This window comes from Typopeltis vanoorti, chromosome 9 (genome assembly GCF_054136105.1).
Source record: "Typopeltis vanoorti isolate ZY-2024b chromosome 9, IOZ_Tvanoo_1.0, whole genome shotgun sequence".
Lineage (NCBI taxonomy): Eukaryota > Metazoa > Arthropoda > Arachnida > Uropygi > Thelyphonidae > Typopeltis > Typopeltis vanoorti.
Genome location: NC_143557.1, coordinates 17,405,001 through 17,432,517, shown reverse-complemented (window position 1 = coordinate 17,432,517; position 27,517 = coordinate 17,405,001). Strand labels below are relative to the sequence as shown.

Sequence of the window (27,517 nt, the reverse complement as noted above, 5' to 3'; positions counted from 1 at the left end):
CTACATTTATTTCACTAAAAGCCACTCTTTAAAAATGTACAAAATGTTGCTTTTTTATATAAATTTAACGCACAGGAGGCTGAGTAACCTGTATCATAATCGTGCTGTTTGTGGTCACTTTTGGTTTATTTACACTAAAGTATTTAAAATACTGACCAAACAGGTGGCTGTCTATTCGCTGATCACGTGTCACATAGCATCCGTCATTCGCATTATACTTGAATGCAACTGCGTGATTTTCAAATTACGTGCACAAAGTTGACAGTTTTGAGCATAAGAATATTTTTATTCATAGATAATCCTGAAGCATTTGGAACGTGCTCCAGTCCACGTCATCTTTCTACCAGCAGAAAAGTGGTAGAACGAGTTGTTCACTTTGGACCGAAATCAAATTATACTATTCCGTGACCCTCCAGTCCCTAACTCCGGGGGACCATCTGCACTCAACAATACCACTGCACTACATACCATCTACCGGAAACTAACATTATTTTAGTTTCCGGTAGATGGTATTCCTGAAGGATTTTTCCTACAAATTTCATCGATAAAAAGCAGAGCCGATACATGCGACATTCCCATAAGGTTTGTGTGCGCCATCGACTGTTTTAAGAGGAATTCTATATTAACTGGCATGTTTGAAATGAGAGGGACTTTCAGTTCTTGTTGGAAGTAAAACAAAGTTGATTAATTCTGTGTTATTATTCCCAAGTTGTTGGCAGAAGAAGTATTATGTTGATGCTGTAAATAATCTGATGATACACTATAGTATTTATTTTTAATCCAGGCTTCGTGCTCGTATTGTTACACCGCAAAGAATTGGCAGGAAATTTCCATCGAGTTTAATGGTATTTTCTTACCCCCCCCCACAAAAAAAAAAAAAACTAGAACTTCATGCGTAGACTATCATCATGCTAGAGGTGAAAATACTGTAGGAAAAGCAAGAAGAATTCTGGCGATCCGCAGCATAGTCAATCTATTATTTCTGAGAACTGCTCGTTTTAAAGGTGGACGCCTTTAAAGCGAACCTAGACAAAACAGTCGCTAGCTGTTATGAATTCCAGTAAGTTCTTTATTAAGATATTTATTATGACTGAACAGAGCAGCAGTTATAAGACTACGCCACCTTTTTTTTTTTTTTTTTACAAGAAAACTGCTTAACAGCATGGTTAATTGGGTGGATAGCATCATTTACCCTCCGACCAACTCTCCGAAAGCGGACAGCATGCATCCTCCAAGTGTGGTTTGAAATCTCGCTGTAGCATGGATATTTGTGAATGTTTTCTAGTAGGGACGATTTTCATCGCCTCTTCTCCTGGGTTTGGTCTCTCGATTAGAAGAATCGGATTACCTTAACACTGATTTTCTTCTTATCCGTGGTTAAAATTACCTGTTTAAGCTTGCACCCTCTCACTGATGAGCCATGTCATAAAAATGTCGCAAAATATTTCAGAATAAAATTGTTTACTTTGGGATTTTTTTTTTAGATCTGCGCACAACGACATTCGGGAACACGAAGTCTGTGGATAAATTTCTTTCTTTGTGCTGTAGTTATTAACACAAAACTTTGTAAATACAGGTTTATAAACTCATCTCTTAAAATCTAGGTTGTGTAACTCTACTGTTAAAAACTTGATTTTTTTTACGTCCTTAAAAAAAAGGTTATGTTCTATTATTACTATTATTATTGCTAGATGTACTAAATGAATACTGAGTATTATTCAAAATTTATTAAATTGTTTTCGAGTTTGTGTGATACAGTTATAGATTTGGAATTCCATAATTTTTAAAAAGAAAAATCTCCGCCATATGTCGGCATAAGTTAGGCCTTCACTCTGGTATTTTATTTTTATTTTTTAATTTCTAGTTAGTTTAACAAAAGTCATAGAAAACAAGTCGTTGTGTATTTTCTTATATTGCTCTTTCTTCGAGTACAGTTTTCTTGCTTCTTATCACTTTTCTCATCTCGATATTTTCGCTTGCAACTGGAGAAGATAATTCTCTTAGTGATTTGCCAAGTTGCTACACTTCACTTGATTTATTAGTTCCGAAGCAGCGGCCATATTTTCGCCGACTTCATGGTATTTGTATCCTCTTACTGAAGCATTTAGTAATGAGCATTTTAGGTAAACGGTTTTTTCATTGGTTTTGCTTTTATCTTGAATTAACTGTGTAAATAGAGGTTGATTATTAGGTGTTTCTTCCGTGAGGGAAGAGATTACAATAGCGTCCTTCATTATGTAAATTTAAATTAAAACAAGCATTTCCATACTTGTGTTGAACTTTCAAAATGTGTTAACAGATCTCATTTCTCTTTTGTTGAAAAGGATTCCAGTTCTTCTGTCCGCTCAGACAAATTTATTAAGACCTTCGTTGTGTCGAGAAGAGTTTGGTGCTCAATTCGCTGTTGCTCAGCATGCTGAAAATCTGTTATTTATTAATTAATAGCATTCAGTAGGACACTTTGATCTATTTTCTCTTTCAGTCTGTTCAAGTTACAGATATGATATCATCTCAAGACAAAATAAATAAAATAAAAAATAAATGAATAACAGTGTGCGAACTTCAGGAAATAACAGGCTGGCCACAGTTGAGAAACGAAACGGCTTCTTCTTCAAGTGTCATCCCCTAGAAGGAGGTTGGCAACCATGTCACGGAACTTTTTTCTTTCTTTTGCTGCTCTGGAGCATTTATGGTAATTCAGTCCAGTCCTTAATGTCTTCAAACCACATCCTCCTGGAGCTACCTCTCCCCCTTTTTCCATCCAGTTTCCCTTCTGATATTAATTTCTGAATGTCTTCTTGTCTAGTTAGATGTCCAAAATATTTAAGTTTACGTTCTTTAATTATTTTCATTAATATTCTTTTTATTTTTACTTTCTTTAAAACATCTTCACTTTTCATTTTCTCTGTCCATGATATTTTCAACATTCTTCCACATTTCGAAAGCTTCTAATTTTTTCTCTGCTTCTTTATTTAGAGTTCAAGTTTCACTATTGTAGAGAAGTCTTGACCAGAGATAGCATTTTATTAATCTTTTTCTGTGTCTATGTTAATGTCTCTGGATGTTAGAACAGTTTTCATATCAATAAAGGATTTTTTTGCTATCTCTGTTCTTCTTTTTATTTCTTTAAGGGAATTTCCTCTGTCTGAAAACATTTGTCCCAAATATATAAAAGACTGAACCTGTTCAATTTTATTTTGGTTAACAGTTATGTTTAGTTTCTTATTTATTGGTTCTTTTCATATAATCATGCACTCTGTTTTCTTTAGGTTAATAATTCGTCCCATGTCTAAGCTTCTGTTGTAAATTTCTGTGACTATGAAGATCAGATTCAGCTATAAGGAGTGTGCCATCTGCATGCATAAAGTTGTTGAAGTTCCTACCCGCGACTTTTACACCCTTCACTTCTGCAATATCTTTAAAAACTTGCTCATTATATATGTTATACAGTAAGAGTGATAAGGCACATCCTTGTCCTACTCCTTTTTTGATTTCAAAGTTGTCAGAATATGCATTTTTATATCTTATTGAGGCCATTTGATTCCAGTATATATTTGTAATTATACGTAGATCTTTTCCTTTTAGCCCATTATTCTGTAGGATATGTATTAATTTCTTGTGATCTATTGAATTGCTTTCGTGTAATCAATAAAACAAAGATATATGCTTTTCCGGTTATTGAGGCTTCTCTTGTACTTTTTTGTCTTTTTGGAAACCTGATTGAGTGTCTTCTATTTCTATTGATAAAGTGCCTTTTATTCTTTCTAGGATTATTCTCAGTAGTAATTTTGTAACACGGCTTGTTAAACCTATAAGTCTATATTCTAAACATTCAAAAGTTCTTGGAATTTTGGGAATAGTGACAAAGATGAATTTCCTTAGATCATCAGGGATGTATACTGTATTCTAGATGTTATTAAAAATAACCTTTAGGTCATTAATTGTGTTTTCATTTAATTTCTTTAACAATTCGATAGGGATCTGATAAGGGCCTGGCGTTTTACCTGTTTTCATTTGACTTAGAGGGTATTCTATTTCTTCATATGTAATTGGTTCACCATACATATATTGTATATGGTGCGTCTGTGCGATCAGAATCAAACAATTCTTTTCCATACTCTTTCCATCTTTTTATGATATCTTGTGTCTCTAGTAAAATTTTGATCGTTTATACAAAGATTATGGTTGAAATTTTACTTTTTATTTGTCACAGCTTGGATTGACTTAGGCATTTCTTTGGTATTGTGTTTGTTATACAGTTCCTCTATTTCTTTACATTTTTTCATTTAGCCACTTGTCTTTGGCCATCCTGCATTCATTGTTTATAATTTTATTGAGTATTCTATACTGTTGTGTACTTTTCGTTTTTCGTCTTTCATTCATACATTCATAAGTTCTAATATTGATTCTGTCATCCAGTCGTTTTTCTTATTGTGTTTATTTTTTGGAATAATGTCGTTAGCTGTCTCATAAAATTTGACCACCTGTTTTCAATTTCCCCTGTGTTCAAAGTATATTGTCTTCTGTTTTATATCCTACATGATCTAATTTTTTCCTGATTTCTGAGTTAAACACCATATGTTATGAGGCATATTCAGAGCTGTCAAGTCAAATCTTTCAGTATGATTCTATTTAGAAATATTTTTAGCTTAATTTTTAAAGTAGACACAACAAGGTTATGATCTGAACCTATGTCAGCACCTGGGTATGTCTTAATGTTAGTTATATTATTTTTGTATCTATTATTTATCATTATGAAATCTGATTGACTTCTTATAGAGTTATCTGGGTTTATCCAAATATATAATCTGCGCTTGAGATGTTGAAAGAAAGTATTCATTATGCGTAGGTTGTTTTGAATGCAGATGTGTATCAATCTCTCATTTCTTTAACCCAATCCAAATTTTCCAACAACTGGATTTTCTTCCCCTTCTCCAACTTTTGCATTCAGATCACCCATCACTATAAGTATCTCATTTGATATTATATATTCTATAGATTTTTGTAAGTTATTTATAAAAATCTTCTATTTCTTCATCATCATTGTGTGTCGTCGTAGGGGTGTAAACCTGGATAATAATGACGTTAAACGGCTTTGCGGTTTCATGATTAAGGATGTCTTTCTTAATCATGAAACCCACTCCATATTCATGTTTCTCTCCACCAGAATATACAAATGTAAAGCCATCTTTTTCTAGTTTTCCTGGTTTTTCTAGTTTTCTAGTATTTGGCCATCATGTTTCACTAATTCCCATCACATTAACTTTAAGTGTTTTCATTTACTGTATAAGGTTCTCACATTCCAAGTTCCGATTTTCAAGACTGTTTCTTGTTTTCAAACGAGGAATATCAGATTTCCGCCCTTCCTTTTGGATTTAAGTTAACATCATCATGGAATGCATTTGCAGCGTTCGTTTTACTCATAGTTTCAGTGTCTTCTTCCCTGTAACTATTTACAGCTTGGGACGTTGCAGAGAAACGGCTACTTCAATTATATTTTTAATGCCATTCTCAATGATTAAACCAATGTTACTCCCTGCGAAACTGCAGCCGTCGTTTTTCTTCTCAATACGTAACTCAAGTTGCATATATGAAATGCACTTCAGGAGGCTTTTTTTTAAAGCCTCCTGAAGTGCATTTGAAGAATAAAAATTTGAAACATTTTTAGAATAGCTGCTGAACAATGTAATCTGTATTGATATCTGCGAAACGCTACTTTCCCTTCCCCTCTTTTACAATCTCGTCCATCACTTTCGACCAATTTTGTGCAGACGTTGCCACAGTTTGAAACAAGTATTGCCCAAATTTTAATCGAAAACGATTGAAATGGGATCTCTCTCAGGAGGAAGCACTCCTCCTCCATATCTAACAGCTCCTTCATCTTAGTCCGATGGACTTAGTCACTGATTACGCTTTTCACACGATTTATTAGAACACTCTGGTTCTAATAAATCGTTAACTCTGGTTCTGTGTTGAATGCTAATTGGTCCCCCGCTCAAAAGAACGATGCTTGCGAAATTTAATCCGATCAGTAAACTAGAGCACGTTGAAAATCAGTTTCGTTTTCTCCTCCATAGACACATCAGCATTTTTTTCATCGGATTTAGATGGAATTTGGAATTCCATGTCAGTCCACTGAGAGTAAAATGAAAGGGGAGAAAGGGTCTTGGGAGAACTTTCTCTGCTGATCCGTTTACACATCTTTCAATCCATTTCAACCAACTTTAGGTGTGGTTGTCTCTGATGATGCCGAAATTTCCCCGGAAAATTCAGCCTAATCCGAGTAAAATAAAGGGAGGAAATGAGGGGGAACCTGTCACTCCAGACATCCCCCATAGGTCGCCCATCGTTCAACCGATTTCAATAATTTATCCTTAGTTTTACTTACTACATGAAAAACTTAATTATCTAAAATCTTTCGTATGCAGAAAAATGAGCCAAGTGGTAAAAAACCAGGAAGTTAGCTAGCTACAGTTCCGATTGCGACTGCTTCACTGACATTTAATTATTTAGAACTAAATATGAATTCTGAACTTTGAAAATTTTCATAACGATAAAACTAAATTATTCGGAATAATATCAGGAAAGTAGACTTTTCTGAATTTATAGCAAACTTCGTTCTTCCTCAGTAAGCTGATTTTTTTTTTCTTATTTATCAGAGAAGATTTTAAGTGCAGTTTACGTACAGTTCGTTTAAATCCGCAGTTAAAAACTGCCATATTAATTAGCAATATAATCGTTGAGTTATCTAACTGGATTGCTAAATAGTTCAACTTTTTTTATTATTATTTTCTCAATAAATTGTGCTTCACTTTCTAATACGGTATCAGAAATCCTTCTGTGAGTTGTATTTCTGATAAACGGGATTTGGGGGACGGATTCACCAAATCTCCAATTTCTTTGCAAACGGCCATCAAATTATATTTAATTTCAACTTCGTAAAGTTTCTTACTAGTAATTGGTAATGACATCTAAAGTGTTCGAATCTGGTTTATTACCAATTGTTAAACGTAAGATAGAAGTCTGACGTTTAAACAACTGATTTGAAGACATTTTTGCATAAGATTCGCTTTGTGCTCACTCAGGTTATTCATATTCTCTGCCAGACGGATTATATTGAAATTTGGTACTTAGAGTCCCTAGAAAAATTTGTCAGGCCATTCCAGTTTTAGTTTCGGTTTATTATGTACAAGGGCGCCAAAGAGCGAAATGTCGAAATTATATTTCAGTAACTCCGCTCTGGATGGAGGAAATCGAATTAAATTTGGGGTTTAGGAATGCCATATACTGCAAGACCCGAAGGTGGTTCGGTTTTAGTGTCAATCACACCGAAAAAAAGACAAACAAATAAAAAATTATGTCTGCACCGAATAAGCCAATAATGGGACGAAGTCTAATAAAATGCATTTTGGCTTTTTCTTTTTGAAACAACAATAGAAATCCTCCATGGTTCGATGTAGGATCGATATTAAGATTTGTCAAGTCATTTTTCGCTTGGACAATTTGAGTGGTAACATCATACAAAATAAAACTGTCCATGGTACATTATGCGAAAGACGACTTCAGAGTCCATTCGTTTGATGATGATGAATGTCACTTTACGAGAATGATAAGATCTAATCTCTCGCTCATCTCACAGTTAGTATATTTTGTCTGTAGATATGTGTGTTCGCTAGCACGTGTTCCTGTTTTGAGGGCAAAAAAAAAAATCCACCACCGTAATAGACCAGATAACTACCCTTTGACGGCAAAGGTTCCTCGCGTCATGCACAGGATTCGTATCTTTCCATCCCAAGGGCTCATCATCAATACCAACTGAGCTACGAAGGCTGCTATTTTATGAGCCACTGCACTGAAATGGTCTTAATTTATTTGTACTCGTAAATTTAATCTTCAGAATTATTTCTGTTATGATGAGATCTTGAGTAGCGGCAATATTTGAAAAATTAAGAAGCACATTTTCTTATTGAATCATATGTAAAAGATACACTTTGTTCTACATACAGAAATTCTTAATATGGTTTTAATTAGATTTTCATACAGCACGTAAAATGGTGATGAAGTACTTCTTACGAATGGGTTTTAGCATGCTTCCGAAAGAGAGAATGCGGAAATTCTGGATTTCGGGAACTTAGTAGTTTGTCAACAAAATTTATGAGTTGGTTTTTCGTGGATTAATTTCTAGAGATTACTGATAAAGTAGAATGATAGCGATAGCTTTGTTTACTTTCTTGGTATGTTCTTCAGATCATACCAAGAGTCATAAAGATGTTTTCCTTTCTAAGAAGAAAAGGAATCTGAGAGGTATAAAAGTAACATTGCACAACATTTCTTATCACATTTCTGAGAATAATGTTATCAATCTTGTAGTATTGTTATACAGTAGTTGGAAAAGAGGTGACATGGATACAGCTTAGCTCTTAAATAGCTCACTTGCAACAGACCCCCCCCCTTCCTCCAGCTAATCGTTGCACAAGTCAGTCGTTCAGCGGACGTCACTTGATTTCTTGCGTGTCTTTTACGTACTTGTGTGTAAATATTCAATTTTACGAAATAAGTATTTGTTTCGTGCAAATCCCACCCACGATTAGCTGATTGTGTGGATTACATTAATCGGACCTCCGAAAAGAAGATTTAAAGGATTATATACTGTATATTAATCTTCGAACGCCTTTTTTCTTAACTTTCAGAAACAGGTCGAAGGTGGAAACACTTTTGCCATCGACGGAGATAAGCGCGTTTCTAGCTAATGTGAATAGAATCTTCCCTAGATGTTCGAGGAAGGAATTCTGTTGAATTCCGTGTTCCTAATCCCAAATATTATTCTATTCGTATTCTATGTTTCATAGTCCCATTTTCGACTGTGAACCACAGATCAAACCTAGTTTTTATTCTGATGACCCAGTGTCATGGAGTTGCCATGAATTACGCAGTATCTACTTATATCATCGAAATTTGGTCTATGTTACGGGGAGGGGGAGGGGAGGAAAGAGAAATTTTTTATTTATTACCAGCGAATGCCGAATGCTAGCGTGTTCTTGGCCTTCATGACTTTTTTTTTATGCTACTCCCACCCACAAAACATTCTAAACCTTTAATACCGTTGTAAGCAATATTTTTTTTAAATTTATTAAATTACCTTTTGTATTTATTTTTACACAATTCGGAACTCATGCTTCAAAGACCAAACATGTTACTTTTCAAGCCACTTCAGGACTTCCAGTAAGTAAGGGAGGCAGTGGGCTCACATTGGGCAATGAAATTTATCTCTCACTTAGGGACGTTCACAAAAATTCTACATCCGCGGCGGGATTCTAACCGCAGCTTGTTGGTTGATTCGCTAGCCGCTCGACTAACCATGCAGGAAGTTAATGAAGATGGGTTTATGTAACTGCAAGAAGAAAATATTAATGGGTTCCTTCGGAGGGAGGGTTGGAGAAAAGTATTGTTGCAGCACCAACTTTAGTGATAGCGGCGTGGCTATCATTGCGGCCTAGCTGGTTAAGTAGTTAGTCTCTAAATGGTAATTTCATCAAGAGGTATGTGAGACCAGCACACTGCCCACTGAATGTCTGGAATGACTTGAAAAAGTTTAGTTATCTCACTTCTTAGCTCTCCCACGGCACTGATACTAATGTGATGCAGGTTAACAGCCTTCCTTAGGCGGATTCACATAAAAAATAAAAAAAACTTCTTAACAACCTAACCGAGATTATGAAAAGGATAACTTTTTGAAATGTAGATGTGTGTTGGGGGGGGGGGAGGTATTTCGTTTTGTCTTCCCTTTACGTTAGGGTTAATGCCCTGTCACTGCAACGTAACTTCGCTTCATAGAAGCGTAATTAATTGCTCTGATAGAGTTCTGAATGATGCGTGACACGTCTGTCGACTGCGTATATTATGACTCTCTGTAATCTGCTTCAGTGACCTTTCCGTGAACCGCACCCAGAAAAGTGTATCACAAGGTTGTTCTCCTAATCCGTCCCTGTACCACTTTCTGGTAATAGAACATAACATAACATATTTGTTAATTTTCGTAGGATCGAACATTAACCGCAGCAAACTACTGTCATAAGAGGTTTTCATTTAACAAATACAACAAAGCGGAACAATTTTGTTGTATTTGTCAGCAAAGAATGAGGAAATCTTTCCATCAGTGCTTGAGATCAGAGTCAGCTACGATTGTAAGAGGTCTTGTAAATGTTCCTCCTGTGTCAACAGTGATAAGTGCATTTTAGCTGTCGTGCTCTGGAGGCCGCTCGCCCGGTGTAGAAACGCTACAAAAAATAAAGAAACACATTACGAAATCTAATGGGCATTATATTTGAACATTTAATAAATTTTAAATAAATAAATTGTGCGCGGATCTGGCCTCCTAGTTTCCTTGGTAATTAAATGTAACCGGAGAACATCAACCCTCCCCTCAAAAAAGCGAATTAATGACTGTCTATTGAGTTAAGTGTATACTCAACGCTGAATGGCTCTTTCAAGCACTCCATGTAATAACTGAATATAACTGATGCTTTAATAGTGGTTCAATATCATATAGCGGTCACGTGCGTAAAGGATGTAAAATATTTATTTACGTCAGTTTCGCAAACGAAGAATTGGAATAATTTTCGCAAAAGCTATTCTCAGTGGCTTGTCTTACGAGAACACGCAAATCGGTCTGGTCATTAACGCCATTAAAAGTCTATTAATTTCGGCAAAAAGATTGCCACTTTTAGGGATAACTGTAGTATTAAATGGTGTACCCATCGTCACTAAATTTAATAAGTTTAATCCCAGCATTTAATGTAATAGGTTTACGTGTCTTCTTCTTTTTCTGGAAGCAGCAGCATCCTTACTTTGAATTTTATCTGCCATTATGAACACTTTGTAATTCACAGTGAAACACTAAAACACAGAGGATGTAGCGAGTATCGTAAATAAACCCAGTTCACAAATACAGTACTGCGGATATTTTGATTCACGGCAACGTCATGTCACTAAAACCGTCATATGGGCATTGGTCCTAATTGAGAAGCGTTGTGTGAGTGGATCGTCGTAAAGTGGAGTATTACTCGCGGACTGACGAGCACATAGTTTATTTCGTTGTAATTAAACAGTAATCCATTGGAAGGAGGTTTACAGTCATCGAATCAACTTGCCTACATTGTCCGACTTAAAATCTCTCTATCCCATCCACCGCCTCCAAAGGCAAGCCATTCCAGTCACGTACCGCCCTATGAGAAAAGAATGTAGTTTTCTCGCGCCTTTCTTGACTGCATTCATTCTTAACCATCCACGAATGCTCTCTCTTGTCCTTTCTCCATAAAATGAAAAATACCGTAACTGCCGGTATCCAATATGACCCTTTCAGAAGTTTGAAAGTCTCATTCCACAGTACCGTTATCAACTTTAACACTCTCCTTTGCATCCTCTCCACTGGATCTGGAGGAGATCAGATCTGCACACAATAGTCCAGGTCTTCTAAACAGGCAAAAACGACTTCCTTATTCTTATGTCAGTGTTGGTTTCTGCATTGCAATTGTCTTCTGAGTTGTATTCGTAATCTTTGCTACATGGCCCCTGAACTTCACTTCCTATCTACTGAAACTCCAAGATTCCTAGCCTGATCAGTTCATTCTAGCATAATCCAACCAATACAATATGCCGTTGGATATCTTATCACACCAGAGTGTACAACCGCACGTCTACTAACGTTAGACTGATAGCCATTTTCATATGCTCACAATTCCAGCCTATTCAAATCAATCCGCAAATGTCGCATGCCACTCGCATTCCTGATTACGCTGCCTATCTTCTTTCATCAAAACTCCTGTCAAATCCTTCCAAGTTTCATTAATGTAAATAATCGAATAACAATGGACCTAGTACTGATCCTTGGGGTACACCATTGGTCACCTTAAATCTTGCAGACTTATCCCCCCCCCCAACACACATAGGCCACTTTTTGATATCTGTCGTCACTCAGCTATCCTGTTATCTAAGCTAGCAGTTTATAATTCAGTTCCATGTCTTTCAGTGTATACAAGAGCCTTCCGTGCTTTACCTTGTCGAAAGACTTAGTCAAGTCCAAAAATATCATGGTGTATTCATTCCCTTTGTGTCTACATCAACGGTAACATGATTACACAATGTGAACAAGTTGCTCAAACATGTCCTTCCCGTGCTTGTAAACCTATGCTGTTCATTGCAAAATATAGATTATAAGTCCACCCATTTCTGTATGCGATCTCTTATTGACTTTTCCCAAATCTTCATTACCACTCCAAAGATACTGACAAGTTTATAATTAAATGCATCAGGCTTGGTACCACTATCTTTTCTGCAATTTAATTATTATGCATTCCTTCCACTGGAATGTTCCCTGTGCTGACTCAAATTTTACAACCAGGTGAAAAGCACATCCGGTTCATCAGACCGTATTGCCGAACTGTTATTGAGTGTAAAGCTCCACGTTGTATCATCAGGTTGATAGTTCTTAGCAATCCGCATACTCTGCAATCAGTAGTGATGTTCTTCCACATTCATTCTTTTTTATGCTTTTCATAACGACATAATTATTTTGGGTTGTCTTTAGCTTACAGAGCCAGTTTGTTTTTCATACTTAGCTTTCCGTGCAGTACGTATAACTGTTTAGGCCTGATCCATGCAATTTGCATAACTGACATAATCTTTATATACATGATATTCCTTCCAAGTAGTCTTTTTATTAAGAGATCTCTTGCTTAATAATACTGCATGCCCATTTCATTCCAACCCTATTTATTCTTCGAACTCGAGACGCACATTCCGATATTGCATCATTTATTTTTAATGCTTCCTATGTACTGCCAATATCATTTCCATGTGGCAACCGATACCGTGGGACCGAACCTAGTATTCTTTGTAGTTTGTTCTTCTCCTTAGTATTCACGTTTGTAGTTCTGCATGTAACCTTTTCTGAATGGAACAACTATATACTTAGCCACTTTCCAGGTCAGTACAGCATGATTCACGTACTGGAGTCAGAATAATCACCTCTTTAACTGAATTTCCCTCTGACATGTTAATGATGTCTCACACTCTTTGACTTGGAATTCCTTCTGTCCTATGCCGCTTGAGGAGATTGTCTTGCAAGCTCAATAAATTAGGCTTCTTTCTTTCTTTTTTTATTTCACCGCTGCGTGGTTAATGTTCAGATAATTAAAGTCGTCCATGATGATTAATAGTTTAGTACCCATCAGGCAGAGGCGTAGTAATACTACTGCAAATTTTCCTCACAATTGCTGTAAGTGTTGCTAGTTGTGAGAGGAGTTTTTCTAAATGAAACTGATTAAGAATTACCTACATTACTATGAAATAGACCTCGCCAATGTCACCGACAATTTTGCTAACAGAAAAGCAGGAAAAATAACATTTTAGAATGTCGAAATTAAAGTTTTACTTAAAAAATAAACATAGTGTTTTAATTTATTTCCCTATACGTCGTTTTGACTTTGTAGTATTTTTGGTGTGTATTGAGAGGGGCGACAAACTCAGGGATCGCCCTGGGCGGAAAAAGCTCTAGCTACACCACTGCCATCAGGTTTTGACTTAGCGATGCATTTCATCTTCACTGGCAACTGATCCATTAAGTCTGCAGCAACAACTCAACCGTCTGTTTTATCTTACTGGACTACATCTGACACCAGATGGCTTCAGACTCACTGGTATATGGCCAGTTGTTATTAATATTGCAATTATAGCTTTCTATCCTAATGGGATTCAAATCATCCAATATCATTAGTAACACAACCCTTCCTCTTCTATCTTTTCTAAATATACAGCACTTTTTACACTCCATGTCAGTTAGTAATGTGGGCCTCTGAGAGCCAGTTCTCATTAAGGTCTGTAATCTAGAGAGCACAAGTTATTCACCAAGACAACAAATCCCATCCCTTTGTTCCTGCTATCCGTGACATTTATGTACAGACACGATAAACTCCAGGTTTTTTGTATAATCACCTCTGTATCATTACTTCTGTCCATTTCCGCATTCTATGAATGACGTGCTCTCTTTATTTTTAAATGAACAGGTTCAGTATTCAGACGAAACATTAACACACTGCGTGGTTAAAATAAGAGCTGAGGTTGAATCGCATCAAGGAAGAAAGTAAAACATTCTTTTACCTGCAGCTGAGTGCGAGTGTGAAGCATAGCAAACAGATACAATTAGAAAGGCACTTCTCAGTAATCTGTTCTGAAGGGGTCGATGCGTATTAAGAACGATATAATTTAACGAAAATGTAAATATACCGTTTTATGATAACGCACGAGACACGTGCAGATGTACTCGGAGCATATCTTAGCACATAGTAATTAATAAATTCTTCCACTTTTGGCCGTATCTTTCAATGCGATGTGCAAGGCGTTCTGATTATGCTAAAACGTCAGTAATGTTGGGTTCTTCTCCTTCTTTAGTCTCGTGACCTGAGTCTGCATTCATTTGCTCAGAAATGTTCCATGGAACTTAAGTCTGTGATCTGTGTTGGCTAATAGAGCTTTCCGACTTTATTAGCTTCAAATTATTGCACGCCCACACTTCGTAGAACCGACCTTGGCTTTGTGCCAAGAATAATCAATTCATGCTGAAGGGGAGAAAGAAATAAAGGCTGTACGAATTGGTTACCAATATGCCAAATCACGAGCTTTATACGTAAATATTCCAATTGTTGTACAAGCAAAATAGTTACCACTTTAAGAACTAGAATTTTCATAAAAGAAAAGCTAATTTTCCGACGTATAATAATAAACAACCATTCCACGAAACGCACCGATGCGCAAAAGTGTCGAAGGGTTTCGCATCTGTGGGCGTACAGTACATATTTACAATCATTGCTTTGTGACTTAGCATTGTCGTGTTGCTGGAATATATAAAGGCACTTTTGAAGACATTCATAATTGTGCGAAACTTCAACATTGAACTTCATACATCATGACCACACCGTTACATTGCCATTTCCAGATTTATTCGTTAGGAACATCACACTTCGTTAAAAAATAATAATAATAATAATAATAATAATAAAAAATAAAATAATAAAAAAAATTCAGTCATCCTTCATTTCCATAAAAAGTTATCACATTGGAAAAGCATGGTTTGTAGCTACACAGAACTTGTTTCTACTGCTCAACAGCCCATGGTTCTGTGCACTTGGCCAATGTGTATTCGTTGCTAACGAAGGCGTGTAGACGGCAGGTTCCATGAAAATTCATTTCATGCAGCTCTCTGCGTGTAGTAGAAATGGAAACAAATACTTGCTGGATTGGTTGCACCTCCAGACAGATTATTTTGGGGTGGAAAGATGAGCTTTGATCCTATTAATCAGTGTGTTTTAGGTCACTCTGATCGTAGTGTGGCCTCCCTGTCAGCTGCGGACTTCCCATTCTTCAATGTATTGCTAGCAGAGGATTTGACAGTGCTGAATCGCTGCTCAGTAAGACGAACAGACATTTTCCCCGAAAGACATCCGATTATAATTTCCGTGCGAAACGCTCTTAGCTCTTTCTTTGTGCTCATCGTTTTACATACAAGAGCGAAGAGCTGATGTTCTTAAAAACTGGGGCCGAAATGATCATAGTTGCTGGAATGCTGGGATTGCTTTGGTAGAGGGTGTATTGTATTTGGTTAATAACTTGATGTGTTATCATTTTTACGTTAATTAGATTAAACATATTTAAAGAAACAGACTAGTGATTGATTCTGTTTATATTTGGCATTCTTTTTTCAACATTTAGCCAAACTGTATATAATTTATTTTTAATAATATGCAGAATATGTGTATATATTTATGATTATCGAATGCATTCATTATTTTGATTAAATTCATTTCCTCCTCCCCCAGGTTCTAAGTTGTATGTTGTCTATAGGCGCCGTGCTTCGGCTGATGATTGGTTTGCCATCCGTCATGATGAACGACGAATTACGTGGCCAGTTTCCCTGTAAGCATTTCTTACTTAATTTTTTATGAATTAGTCCATACAGTTTTTTATGACTAACTGCTAATTCTCATAAATGCGAATTCGTAATGAAATTAACTTGCAAATAATTTCTTTTCATGTTCTTAGATATCCAGCTTTTCAGAGATACGGATGACTTGACCACAATCATTGTTTATCTCTACGTGTGTGTGCGTGTGTGTGTTATATATGTTTGATTGAAGATTTACTTGGTTTGATATCATATTTTTAAAAAACATTAATGACTAGAACCGAGGTTTGAATTCAAAAAAATAATAATTAATTACAGTACTTCTCTTCTCTCCCGTAGTCCTAAATGGACCGTTCGGTCATTCGAGGTCGGCCCCTAACCCTTGGTCCCCGAACGATTCCTTCTAGTGTTTGCTTTGGAATGCCATTAGCCCTCTCCACATGTCCGAACCATTTCATCTGGCTTCATCTGATGACTGTCAGAATATTTTCCCTTCTTCTCCCATCTATTGAATCAATCAGTTTTCGGACATTTTCATTGGTTTCGTGAGCGGTATAGGGAATTTTCAAAAGTCTTCTGTAAGTTTTCATTTCAAAAAACAGGAATCTCCTTTCATCTTCCCTCAATAAAGTCCAGGCCTCACAACCATACAAGAGGATAGAATTCACCAAGGTTCAATTAGTCTTAGTCTGGTTGTGATTGCTATTCTGTTATCTCCCCACAATGGTTTTAACTATATAAAACTATGTTTTATATAGTATATATGTATATATACATGTGTGTGTGTGTGTGTATATATATGTATATATACACACTTATTTATGCCACTCTGTGTGTGTGTGTACACAATGCTTTTTTTGAAGGACGGTACACTCTGCGCTGCTGTGCCATTCAAATAGTTTCCATAGTAAGTTATAACTCAGAGCATATTTTGCGATGAAACGAAAATGTTTAAGTGGATTCCCTCCCCCCATAACGCTAATCAAATTAATATAGTATATATATTTTGCTAAGCAACAGGTGCCAGTACGCATCCTTTGCTAGTAGGAAAAGTTGAAAATTAAAACCATACCGCATTCGTATGTTACGTGTCACTGTTAATAAAGGTGCTGGTACGCCGTATCATTGCATTACCCCCCCCCCCCAACACACACACACACATACTATTTTCCACATAAAATTTCGTCAGTATGATTAGCGTTAAAGCAAAATAAAAAAATAAAAATCCGCGCGTTTAAACATTTTTTTTCTCATCGCAAAATAAATAAGTATAACCTACTATGATACAGTAAGTATAATACTCAGCTGTCATCTGCGCTTGCATGATACAGCAGCGCAGAGTCTTGCAGCCAAGTCGCCATCCAATTGTCGAAGCTGCCTAACTTGAAAGAGGATTTCTCCCCACATAACCCCACATTGTGACAATCGAGAAAACCGAAACGAAGGAGCGGCTATAAGGGTTCAATACTAAACACAAAAATAGACTTTACGAATGGAATTTCAAGTGGTGATGTGGTCAGATGGCTGTGGATACAAGGAGGTTCTAGAAAGGAAGTCGCATTTTCGAAGTGTCACGAGAGAGAAAGAAGGTTATTGTTTGAGACTTAAACAGAGAATGAAACGGATCCCAAATATATAGAAACGTTTGTTGAAAATTTGGAGAAAAACAGGGGGGAAAATAATACTGAAAAGTATGTTCCACATCTGTTAGTTATTACTAACATCATGTTCTAAGATGTGCACAAATTCACGTGGGCATAAAACAAAAGTCTCATCGGTTAACTTCGTTGCGTTGTTGATAGTGATGTGTTTAACATTGATCGGAGCTACAAGAGTGTACGGAGAAATCTGAATTAGGAATCGATCATATTTTCCCCCCCCCTCCTTCTTTACCTCCCAGAATAAAAATCGGTATGCAGTTAAAAAAACGGTATTTAAGTTTAAGATGAATGAAAGTCGGACAACTCTTACATGTGAAGTGTTGGCTGGCTCGAATATACAAATATTCGAGCCAGCCAACTAACTTCAACAAATATTGGTTGAAGTTAGTTTCGTTCAGATTAACTTCATCGTTAGATATGAATACGTTTAGCATACTCTGAAGGTTCGTACGAGAATATTTCGGATAATTGGATGGTTATGTTTAGTTAAAATGTTCGAAAACTTTAGGAAATACAATTTAATTCACATGTGAATTAAATATATATATCATGCTCATAAATTAAATATTTGAGCATGATATATCGGTATAATATATTTAATTCATATATTCATACAGATATATTGTGCAAGTTCAAGTCGCTCGTCATCAGCCTTTTAAGTATAAAAGTGGCGTGAGATTCAGCAGAGAGAGAGAAGACGGGGGGGGGGATAGTTAAAAGGATAGAGTGAAATAGTGATAGAGGAGACAAAGAGGCCTCAGCTGACCAGTTTTAGCTGTTGACCTACCGGATATTTCTAAAACGGTCATTTGGCTTTTCATTCATTAAAGCAAAAGTCCCAAAAAGGGGAAAAAATCACTAAAAACCTAACAAGAGTTTTAAGAAAGAATATTAAGAATACTATAAAAACCAGTACACGAAGCATAAAAGCCTGTAAAACCTAAATAAACGGATAAAACTAATAAAAAAACTAAGTAAACAAATTGGGGAGACCTGGCCCTGGAGATCCCGCCCTAAAAGGGCTCAGGACTGCCTCGATGTTGGCCTTCCCAGTCCGGCTGCTTCTCCGCCCAATACCTCTTGGGCGAAGAAGCAGTTCTTAATTCGATGGTAGATTCTACCTTCCTCAGTGAGGAGATGTTTTTCACGTATTTTCCATATGTAATATTTTAGAACATTGATGAGAAAATTGGTATTTTTGTTTTTTCCCACCAGTGGGGGAAAACTGCAATAGTACCACCTCAAAGAAAGTGGGCAACGCGATCCTAAGCACTTCAGCCAGCTTTCGCTAAATGCCCTGCACTGGTAGAAGAGGTGCCTACAGTTTCAGTTGCATGGTATACTTCGCAAAAGGGGTCAAAGATTGAGAGGAAATATTGTGATTTCACTAGTTTCACCGGGAGTCAGCCGTAAGCAATTCTCCAAGCCAAATCCCGGTGAAAAGATTGTCCCCAGCTGTTTTTGATGTTCGTAAAGAGCACCTCTTCATTCGTGCCCAGATCAGGCTTCTCAAAACCAAAGAAATCGAAAAGTTTCAAGTACAGCTGCTTTGGGCTAACCCGAAGCACCCGAACCCCATCTGTAACAAATCTTTTTAGTTTTTTTTCCTTTTTTTAAACACTAAAAAAAAAGGGGGGGGATCTTTCTTTTGCTATATTAGAGGAGCTTGACGGATTTTGTAAATTATCACACTTCTTCGCCAGACGATGTAACTGTGATGGGGGAGATAGCTCTTCCTTTCAGGTAGATTCTTTCTAGGCTGGTTGTCGTTTTGAATTTATATTTTCTTCTTCTGCTTGATCTCTTTGTCGTTTAGTTGTTGCAGTTGTTACTTTTATTTCCTTTACTGTTCCCCCCCCCCCTTTCTTGGACAGATAATCTTGATGGTATTGCCGGTTCTTCAACTGCTGTGTCAGTTTTTGTGAAGGAAGTCTCGGATTCTATTGTACAGTTTTGCTTTTTCTTCTTCCTTTCTCCAAGCGACATCTTTATAAGTTCTGCCCATTTCATCTCCTCAGAATCAGCTGTCGTTGTTGGTAGCGATGGAAATGCAGGAGTCCTGTGTGTGTGTGTGTGTGTTCTGACGTGTCCGTGCTATCTGAATTAACCGATGGAGGAAGTTGTGAGTAGTTCGATAGGATGCCCCAGTTGTTCTGCCCCTGTTTGATACAGACAGGGGATTCGTCTTGTTGCTGGCATTTTCTGCAAGGGTTATTGCAGTGCTCTAAGGCCTGTCCAGATTTGTTGCAATTACGACACTTGTTTCATGCATTCCGCTCCTAGATGATCATAGGAGCCACATCCAATCAGTACGAAGTTGTTAGTACCTTTCTTGATGTCTTTAACAGTTCCCTATTTTGAGAAGATCTTAGGAACGATGTTGTCGCTGTTCTCAATGTATTCTAAAGGGAATCTATTTTGATTGTTCTTAGCAGGCTTCTAATCATGATCGGAGTAATTTTGGTCCTTGTGCATTTAAAACCTTGCAGCAACTTTTCTGTCGTTTCAACATTCCTGACTTCTAAATTAAGGGGATAAAAATCCCTTATTATTTTACAGCCAGTATGCGAAACTCTGAGATCGAAAACTACGATCTAAGAGTTTCATGCCGAAGAACTATCGACGAATCCAAGCGTAAGTGAACACCTGGTAGTACAACACCAAGGCAACTCGAAGCAAAGGTGGAGCAAGCTCCCTCACCATCCTTGATATTTTCTCATAATGTAAAACACAGCTCCTAGGAGATGTAATACTGCCTTACATTATGAGGAGAGGTCACTACCTCTCCTTACATTATGAGGAGGGGGTCACTAACTCTCCTCATAATGTAAGGCAGTATTACATCTCCTAGGAGCTGTGTTTTACATTATGAGAAAATATCAAGGATGGTGAGGGAGCTTGCTCCACCTTTGCTTCGAGTTGCCTTGGTGTTGTACTACCAGGTGTTCACTTACGCTTGGATTCGCCGATAGTTCTTCGGCATGAAACTCTTAGATCGTAGTTTTCGATCTCAGAGTTTCGCATACTGGCTGTAAAATAATAAGGGATTTTTATCCCCTTAATTTAATTAACTTCGCCAGAAAATATAGCCGTTTGGCTTTTTATTCTTGACTTCTATCTGCAGTCTTCCCCTACCATATGTGGCGAAGCCATAAATGTCGCTAGATCCTGCTGCCTCGCATAAAGCTTGGCATGCTACTCTTTTTTCTATCTTAAGAGAAGAACGTTAGGCTTTGAAATTGACCCTACGCAAGAGCGAAGCCATAACTAATTTTAAACTGTTATTTACACCATATACCCATATATGAAAAGTACATGCAGTACGAGATATATTTCACAAAATATAGTTGTTTTTATGTATTTATGTATGATTTATTTAGATTTTAACCACTTCGCCTTCAATATGGATAAAATACATCACTCCTCTACACTTCGTATCCATCATATATTTCAATGTAATATCAATAGTATTACAATTTTAATATGCACTTCGCATCCGTGGTAACCTGGACGTATATACGTCTTAGCCGGTTGAGTGGTTAAATAGATTTTTATATATTTTTTATTCTTATGAAGGGAAAGTAATATTTTATTGATCAGTGAGTTTCCTAGTTTCTGTTTCGTCTTAAAAAGTTGTAAATATTCTTACTTACTTCGATCTACAGGCTCTGTTGACGGAATATTAATTTTTACAAAACTGGAATAGGATGGTTTAGGGAGAAAGGCACCATATTTAAGAATATATATTCTTCTAACCGTTGACTATTTTACTGCGTACTTAGACACTCATTCGGATGTAATATATATCTTCCCACATGCAGTGAGAGTGATACTCTCAAAGACATGCCAATCTGACTGTAGCGGGCACGGATCCTCCCCTCTATTCGAGGGTACAGCAGTAAAACTATACCCGAGGCTGGCAGTGGTTATTACACGGGACCAAACCAGGTAGTAACGAACATGGAGGCTTCCTGATCAGCTAGCATCGAATCCTGAAACCACGTATTTTGCCAGTTTGTGACTGCAAAGGGGTAAACTGCTGGGGGCACTTATGCACAGGAGACAGATTCCCTCTGTGTGCGTGCAGTATGTTTGCAAGTGTCGCCTCTCACTGTATGCCCCACTTCCCTTTTTGTGTCTTCCTCACCAAACACAATGAACCACAACCAAAAGAAATGCGTTTTTACTGCGGATCTCAAAAATTCTCCCACACAAATTAGTTCAAAAAAACACCCACAAAAACATCATAAATCCAACCAAAAAATCAGAAAAGGTAACAGAAACCCAACCAAACAATCCACCAATATTAATTCTTACCAAAAACGTTTCCACATCCACTTCACAAATATTCGTAGCCTAAACAGCAATATAAATTATGTGCACCACCACCACCACCTACAGTCATCTAAACCAGAACTACTATTCCTTTCAGAATCCCATCTGGCAAACCTCAGCAGCCACTGCCCAATTTACCGTATTTTTCCGTGTATAAGACGAACCGTACTTTTTCGAACCCAAAATTAAGAAATCAATATTTTAAACATAAAACAGAACACATTTGATATATTTTTTAAATATTCAAAGTATATTTAGTAATTAGGTAATATTTGTAAGATACATACTAAGAAATTATGCATAACTCTCAGTTCTGGGCATGTCATTTTCTTCAACATCTACTGCATCACTGCTGTCTTCTGAGTCAATGTCTATATATATATATATATATATATATTCATGATACTAAGTGAATATATATATATATATATATATATTCACTATATATATATTCACTATATATACCAAGTGATTTTATATGAACTTGGTTATTTAACCCTGTTTCCCAAGAAAGCAAACAAGAAAGTCAAGTTTGCACCTGCAAGTACTGCAAGTCTAAGGCAACTGATCCCTAAGGTAGTGCCAGTCGAGGCAACTCGTGCTAAAGGTGGATAAGGATATGATCACTATTCTTAGTATTTTTCCTCTAATGTAAAGCACATCCCTTTGGGGAAATGTATGATGCTAAACATTAAAGGCAATGGTCACTACCCATACTGCTTTTGACCTTTGTTGAGGTCTCGTCAGTGGTAGCCAGACCTGAAATGCTAAGAGTGAAGTAATGCAGAACTCATTATGTATTTTACCAAAACAAGTTGCCGCAAGGTGTTTTAACCTTATAAATAAAATCTCAGGATATATATATATTATTGAAATATATATATATTTCAATAATATATATATATATATATATATATATATATATATATATTTCTAAGTAAATATTTCGTGACTGCAACGGAAGATGTTAGTAGATTTTTCCCAGCAGACTTTGTGACTTTGGTTATCATCATTAGGATTAGCTGAGAAAAGGATATGACTTGATAATGCACTCTCTCGCTGTCTCTTGTAAGTAATGTCTCTCATGTGTTCTTCCATACGCATTTCGACAGATTTGTCTGTCTGCCCGAAATAAGGAATTTCGCAGTCACATAATATTTTATATACACCAGGATATTTGAGTTGATGATGACAAGGTTTTGGGTGGCTAATTAAGGAACGGATCGTTGGAAGTGGAGTAAACAAGGTTCTGATATTGTATTTTTTTAGAACTTTTGCTAATTTATGTGAAACAGTACTTATGTAAGGAATAGATATATTGCTTTTGAATCTATTTGTTTCTTCTGAGTGATGTCTAGGAGGATTAAGAAGGAATTTGTCAATGATTTTCTTGGAATATCCATTAACTTTGAAAGAAGTTTTCAGATGGTTTATTTCTGTAAGCAGTTCATTTGGATCATCAAGAAGAGAACGGGCTCTATGTCCCAAGGTGGAAATTATTCCAAGCTTATGAGAAGGGAAATGATGGGACTGACTGTGCAGATATCTGTTGGTATGTGTGGGCTTTCTATATATCGATATTTTTAGTTTACCAGAAGAGTGAGTCAGTTTGACATCAAGAAAAGGCAAGGAATTATCCGTTTCAAGCTCAGCAGTACACTTAATACTTTGATGTCGGCTATTGAGATGTTCGAGGAAAACCATAAGGAATTCATGTCCATGGCTCCAAACAACGAAGACATCATCCACATAACGTTTCCAAACTTTAGGTGTTAAAATAAAGGAAGAGATAGCCTTGGTTCCAAAATCTTCTAAGTAAATATTTGCAAATATTTATATCGTTGAAGGCATAAACTCCCCTACTTACAACCTCTCAAAATACCTCGCATCCTTTTTAAAAAACCTTTGTGGTACTTCCTTTTCTCATGTAAAAAATTCAGCTGATTTTGTCTCAAAAATTAAAGACATCAAACTCAACACATCAGATTTAATGGCAAGTTTCGATATTGTTTCCCTCTTCACGAATGTCCCTACTCAAGAAGTTCTATACCTTCTCCAGAGGAAACTATCCAAGAAATTTTTCTCCTTACTTTCTCACTGTGTAAACTCAGGACACATCAAATATGATAACACGATTTATAAACAAAACTCAGGTTTAGCTATGGGCTGCCCGCTCTCTCCGATTCTTGCTGACATATTTCTTAAAGAATTTGAAGAAAAAGATATTAATTCCTCACCTCTTAAACCTAAAGTTTGGTATCGTTACATTGACGATATATTTCTCACTGGGAACACGGTATCAACAACCTCAACATTTTTCTGGACCACCTCAACAAGTTTCATCAGAAAATCAACTTCATCTGTGAACTAGAATCCGACGAATGTCTTCCCTTTCTGGACTTAAAACTTACGAGATGCGCTGAGAACATCAAAATCTCCATTTTTAGAAAACCCACTCACACAGACGGGAAGTGATGGTAGTGAGGGCAGTGATGGGAAGAAGCATGAAGATACCTTCATGCTTCTTCCCATCACTACCCTCCACAAAAGTTTGGTATTATTTCAACCCTGGCACATCGCGCCAGATCTTTATTAACAGATGAAACAGAAATTGAATATGAACTCAACTCCATCTCTTCTCTTCTCCACCAAGAGGTTTTATTTCGTTACCATACATCAGCTCCCTCTCCCCGAAACTGGCAAAAATGCTTCAGAAATTCAACATTAGAACTTGCTTCACTACTTTCCCTAAACTTCGCTCCATACTAAGTAGACCTTAAATGAAACATCTTCCTACTCAGTATCCAGGAGTCTATAAAAGTTTGTGTGATCGTGGCAAGCCATATTACGGTGAAACTGCTAAATCCATCCTTTTACGCATGGAGGAACATCAAAGAGACATTTCTTACAACAGAACCAGAGCCAGCGCTCTCTCTAGCCACGTTTCTCTTCTCCGTCAACGCAGATGATGGCCGCCAAACACATCGTTGATTGGCAAAAAACCTGTAATATCCATGTGTGCTATGATGAACTGGAAAGAAGAATAATTGAATCTAAGGAAATATCACTTGATTCGTCTCATATTAATAACAGCCTTAGCTATAATATTTCTGATGCGCACATTGCCACTGATCAATACTGGCGCACTAACACCACCTCACGCACGTAGTCAACTTCAGTTGGAACTCTAGCACGCATTCCTTTTAAATGTACTTGTTTTATACTAGATCTGTTAATGTATTTTTTCATGTGTCTGTTATTTTTATTTTACTCTTTGCCAATGATACCTGAAGAAGTTGTATTTCAACGAAACTAGTTGTATCTTTACAATAAATTTGTCATTCTCGGTGTAAAGTCATTTAATTTCCTTTTTTATATACAGTTCTACCGAGTAAATAATGAACATTAATATATATATATATGTATGTACGTACGTATGTATGTATATATGTATGTATGTATGTATATATGTATGTATGTATGTATGTATGTATGTATGTATGTATGTATGTATATATGTATGTATGTATGTATATATGTATGTATGTATGTATATATGTATGTATGTATGTATATATGTATGTATGTATGTATATATGTATGTATGTATGTATATATGTACGTACGTAGGTATGTATATATGTACGTACGTAGGTATGTATATATGTACGTACGTAGGTATGTATATATGTACGTACGTAGGTATGTATATATGTACGTACGTAGGTATGTATATATGTACGTACGTAGGTATGTATATATGTACGTACGTAGGTATGTATGTATGTAAGTATGTATGTACGTACGTATGTATATATGTATGTATCTATATATGTATGTATATGTATATATGTATGTATATATTATTGAAATTAGGATTTACTCGGGATGTATACATTTATAAAAATAAATTTAACTGACTAAAACCCGAGAAAGTATAACAAAAACCTTTAATACATCACGACTAGTTTCATCGGTTCTCCGACTTCTTCAGGTGAGAAATAAAAAACATAAGATATAAAAATAACAAGGTAAAAAACATGGACTTTCCAGCTTAATAAAAAGCAGAATAGTAACAGTCATATTTGAATAGGTGACCGCCTGCTACCGTCGGCATGAGTTGAATGTGTGCGACCGCTAATTTTAGAGCGCCAGTACTGGATTTCTGCGCTATGGGAATCAGCAAATTGTAGCTTAGATTGTTGTTCAAATGTGAAGGGTCCAGAACTATTTCTTTTGATTCGATAATTCTTCTTTCGAATTCATCCTTGCATATATATAAATTAGTAGTGCGTTCCCAGTCAACTTGATGTGGCTGTTCTTCGAGGTTAGAGTTTGCGGAGAAGAGCACATGACTTGAAAGGGCGCTCGCTCGTGCTCTACTGTAAGAGATGTCACGTCTATGTTCCTGAAGACGATGTGAAACAGATTTATCTGTCTGGCCAAAATAAGGTCGCCCACAGCCGCACAAAACTTTACAAACACCAGGAAAATGCAGTTGGTTGTGTTTTGGTCAACTCAGAAAAGAACGAAGTTTTGGCAGAGTAGTATAGTCGATCTTTATGTTGAATTTCTTCAAAATCTTAGCTAGCTTTGGGCTAAGAGAGCTGATAAATGGTAACTGTATATGAGTGATAGGGTTGGAATCATCTTCTTGTCGAGGATGTTGGCGTCGTCTCAAACGTTTAGTGATGTTACGAGATGAATATCCATTATTTAAGAAGGTGTTTTTCAGGAAGTTAAGCTCTGTTTGAAGGTCTTCTTCTGTGGAAGTGAGACATCTTGCTCGATGGGCGAGGGTGGAGATGATGCCCAGTTTCTGAGGTGGGAAGTGATGAGAAGAACCATGTAAATATCTATCAGTGTGGGTGGTTTTTCGAAAAATTTAAAATTTAAGACAGTCAGGTAATCTGTTGATCTTTAGATCCAAGAAGGGGAGAATGCCGTTAATCTCTAGTTCTGATGTGAATTTAATGTTTTGATGTTGGTTATTTAAATGGTTTAGAAAGTTTTGCAGTTCCTCTAAACTATGTCCCCAGATAAGGAAGACGTCATCAATGTAGCGTAACCACAGCTTAGGTTTCAAAGTAGCTGAGGAAATAGCTTTCTTTTCAAAATCTTCTAGGAAAATGTTAGCTAAGACTGGGGATAGAGGGCTGCCCATAGCTAAACCGCTAGTTTGTTTGTATATTTTATCTTCGTAGCAGAAATAGCCGGAATTGATGCAGTGAGTTAGAAGAGCAAACATTTTTTTAGAAACCTTGTCCTTAAGAACAGTCTGAACTTCTCTGTAGGTAGATTCGTAAACAGAGATACGATGTCAAAACTCACCAATCTGTCAGAGTCTAAAAGATTCAAATTTTTTATTTTTGAGATGAAATCTTCAGAGTTTTTGATGAAGGAGGAGGAATTGCCAACTAAATGTTTTAAAGAAGCTGCAAGATATTTAGACAGATTGTACGTAGGTGAGTCAATCCCTTCCACAATAGGTCTTAAAGGAGTGTCAGCCTTATGGATCTTAGGCAAGCCGTACAACCGAGGAATGAGGGGATGGAGAGAGCGG

General features: G+C 36.7%; 1 protein-coding gene across 4 annotated transcripts in view; it reads left to right on the top strand.

Moving 5' to 3' along the window:
- The window catches only part of LOC150102902 (uncharacterized), a 646,700-nt gene that overhangs the window by 330,496 nt on the left and 288,687 nt on the right, over positions 1 to 27,517 (top strand). For all 4 annotated transcript variants that reach the window (XM_090397408.1, XM_090397406.1, XM_090397407.1 and 1 more), the window contains one exon: positions 15,873 to 15,969. In XM_090397408.1, the coding sequence (XP_090253534.1) occupies positions 15,873 to 15,969 (97 nt within the window). The remainder of the gene's footprint in view (positions 1 to 15,872; positions 15,970 to 27,517) is intronic.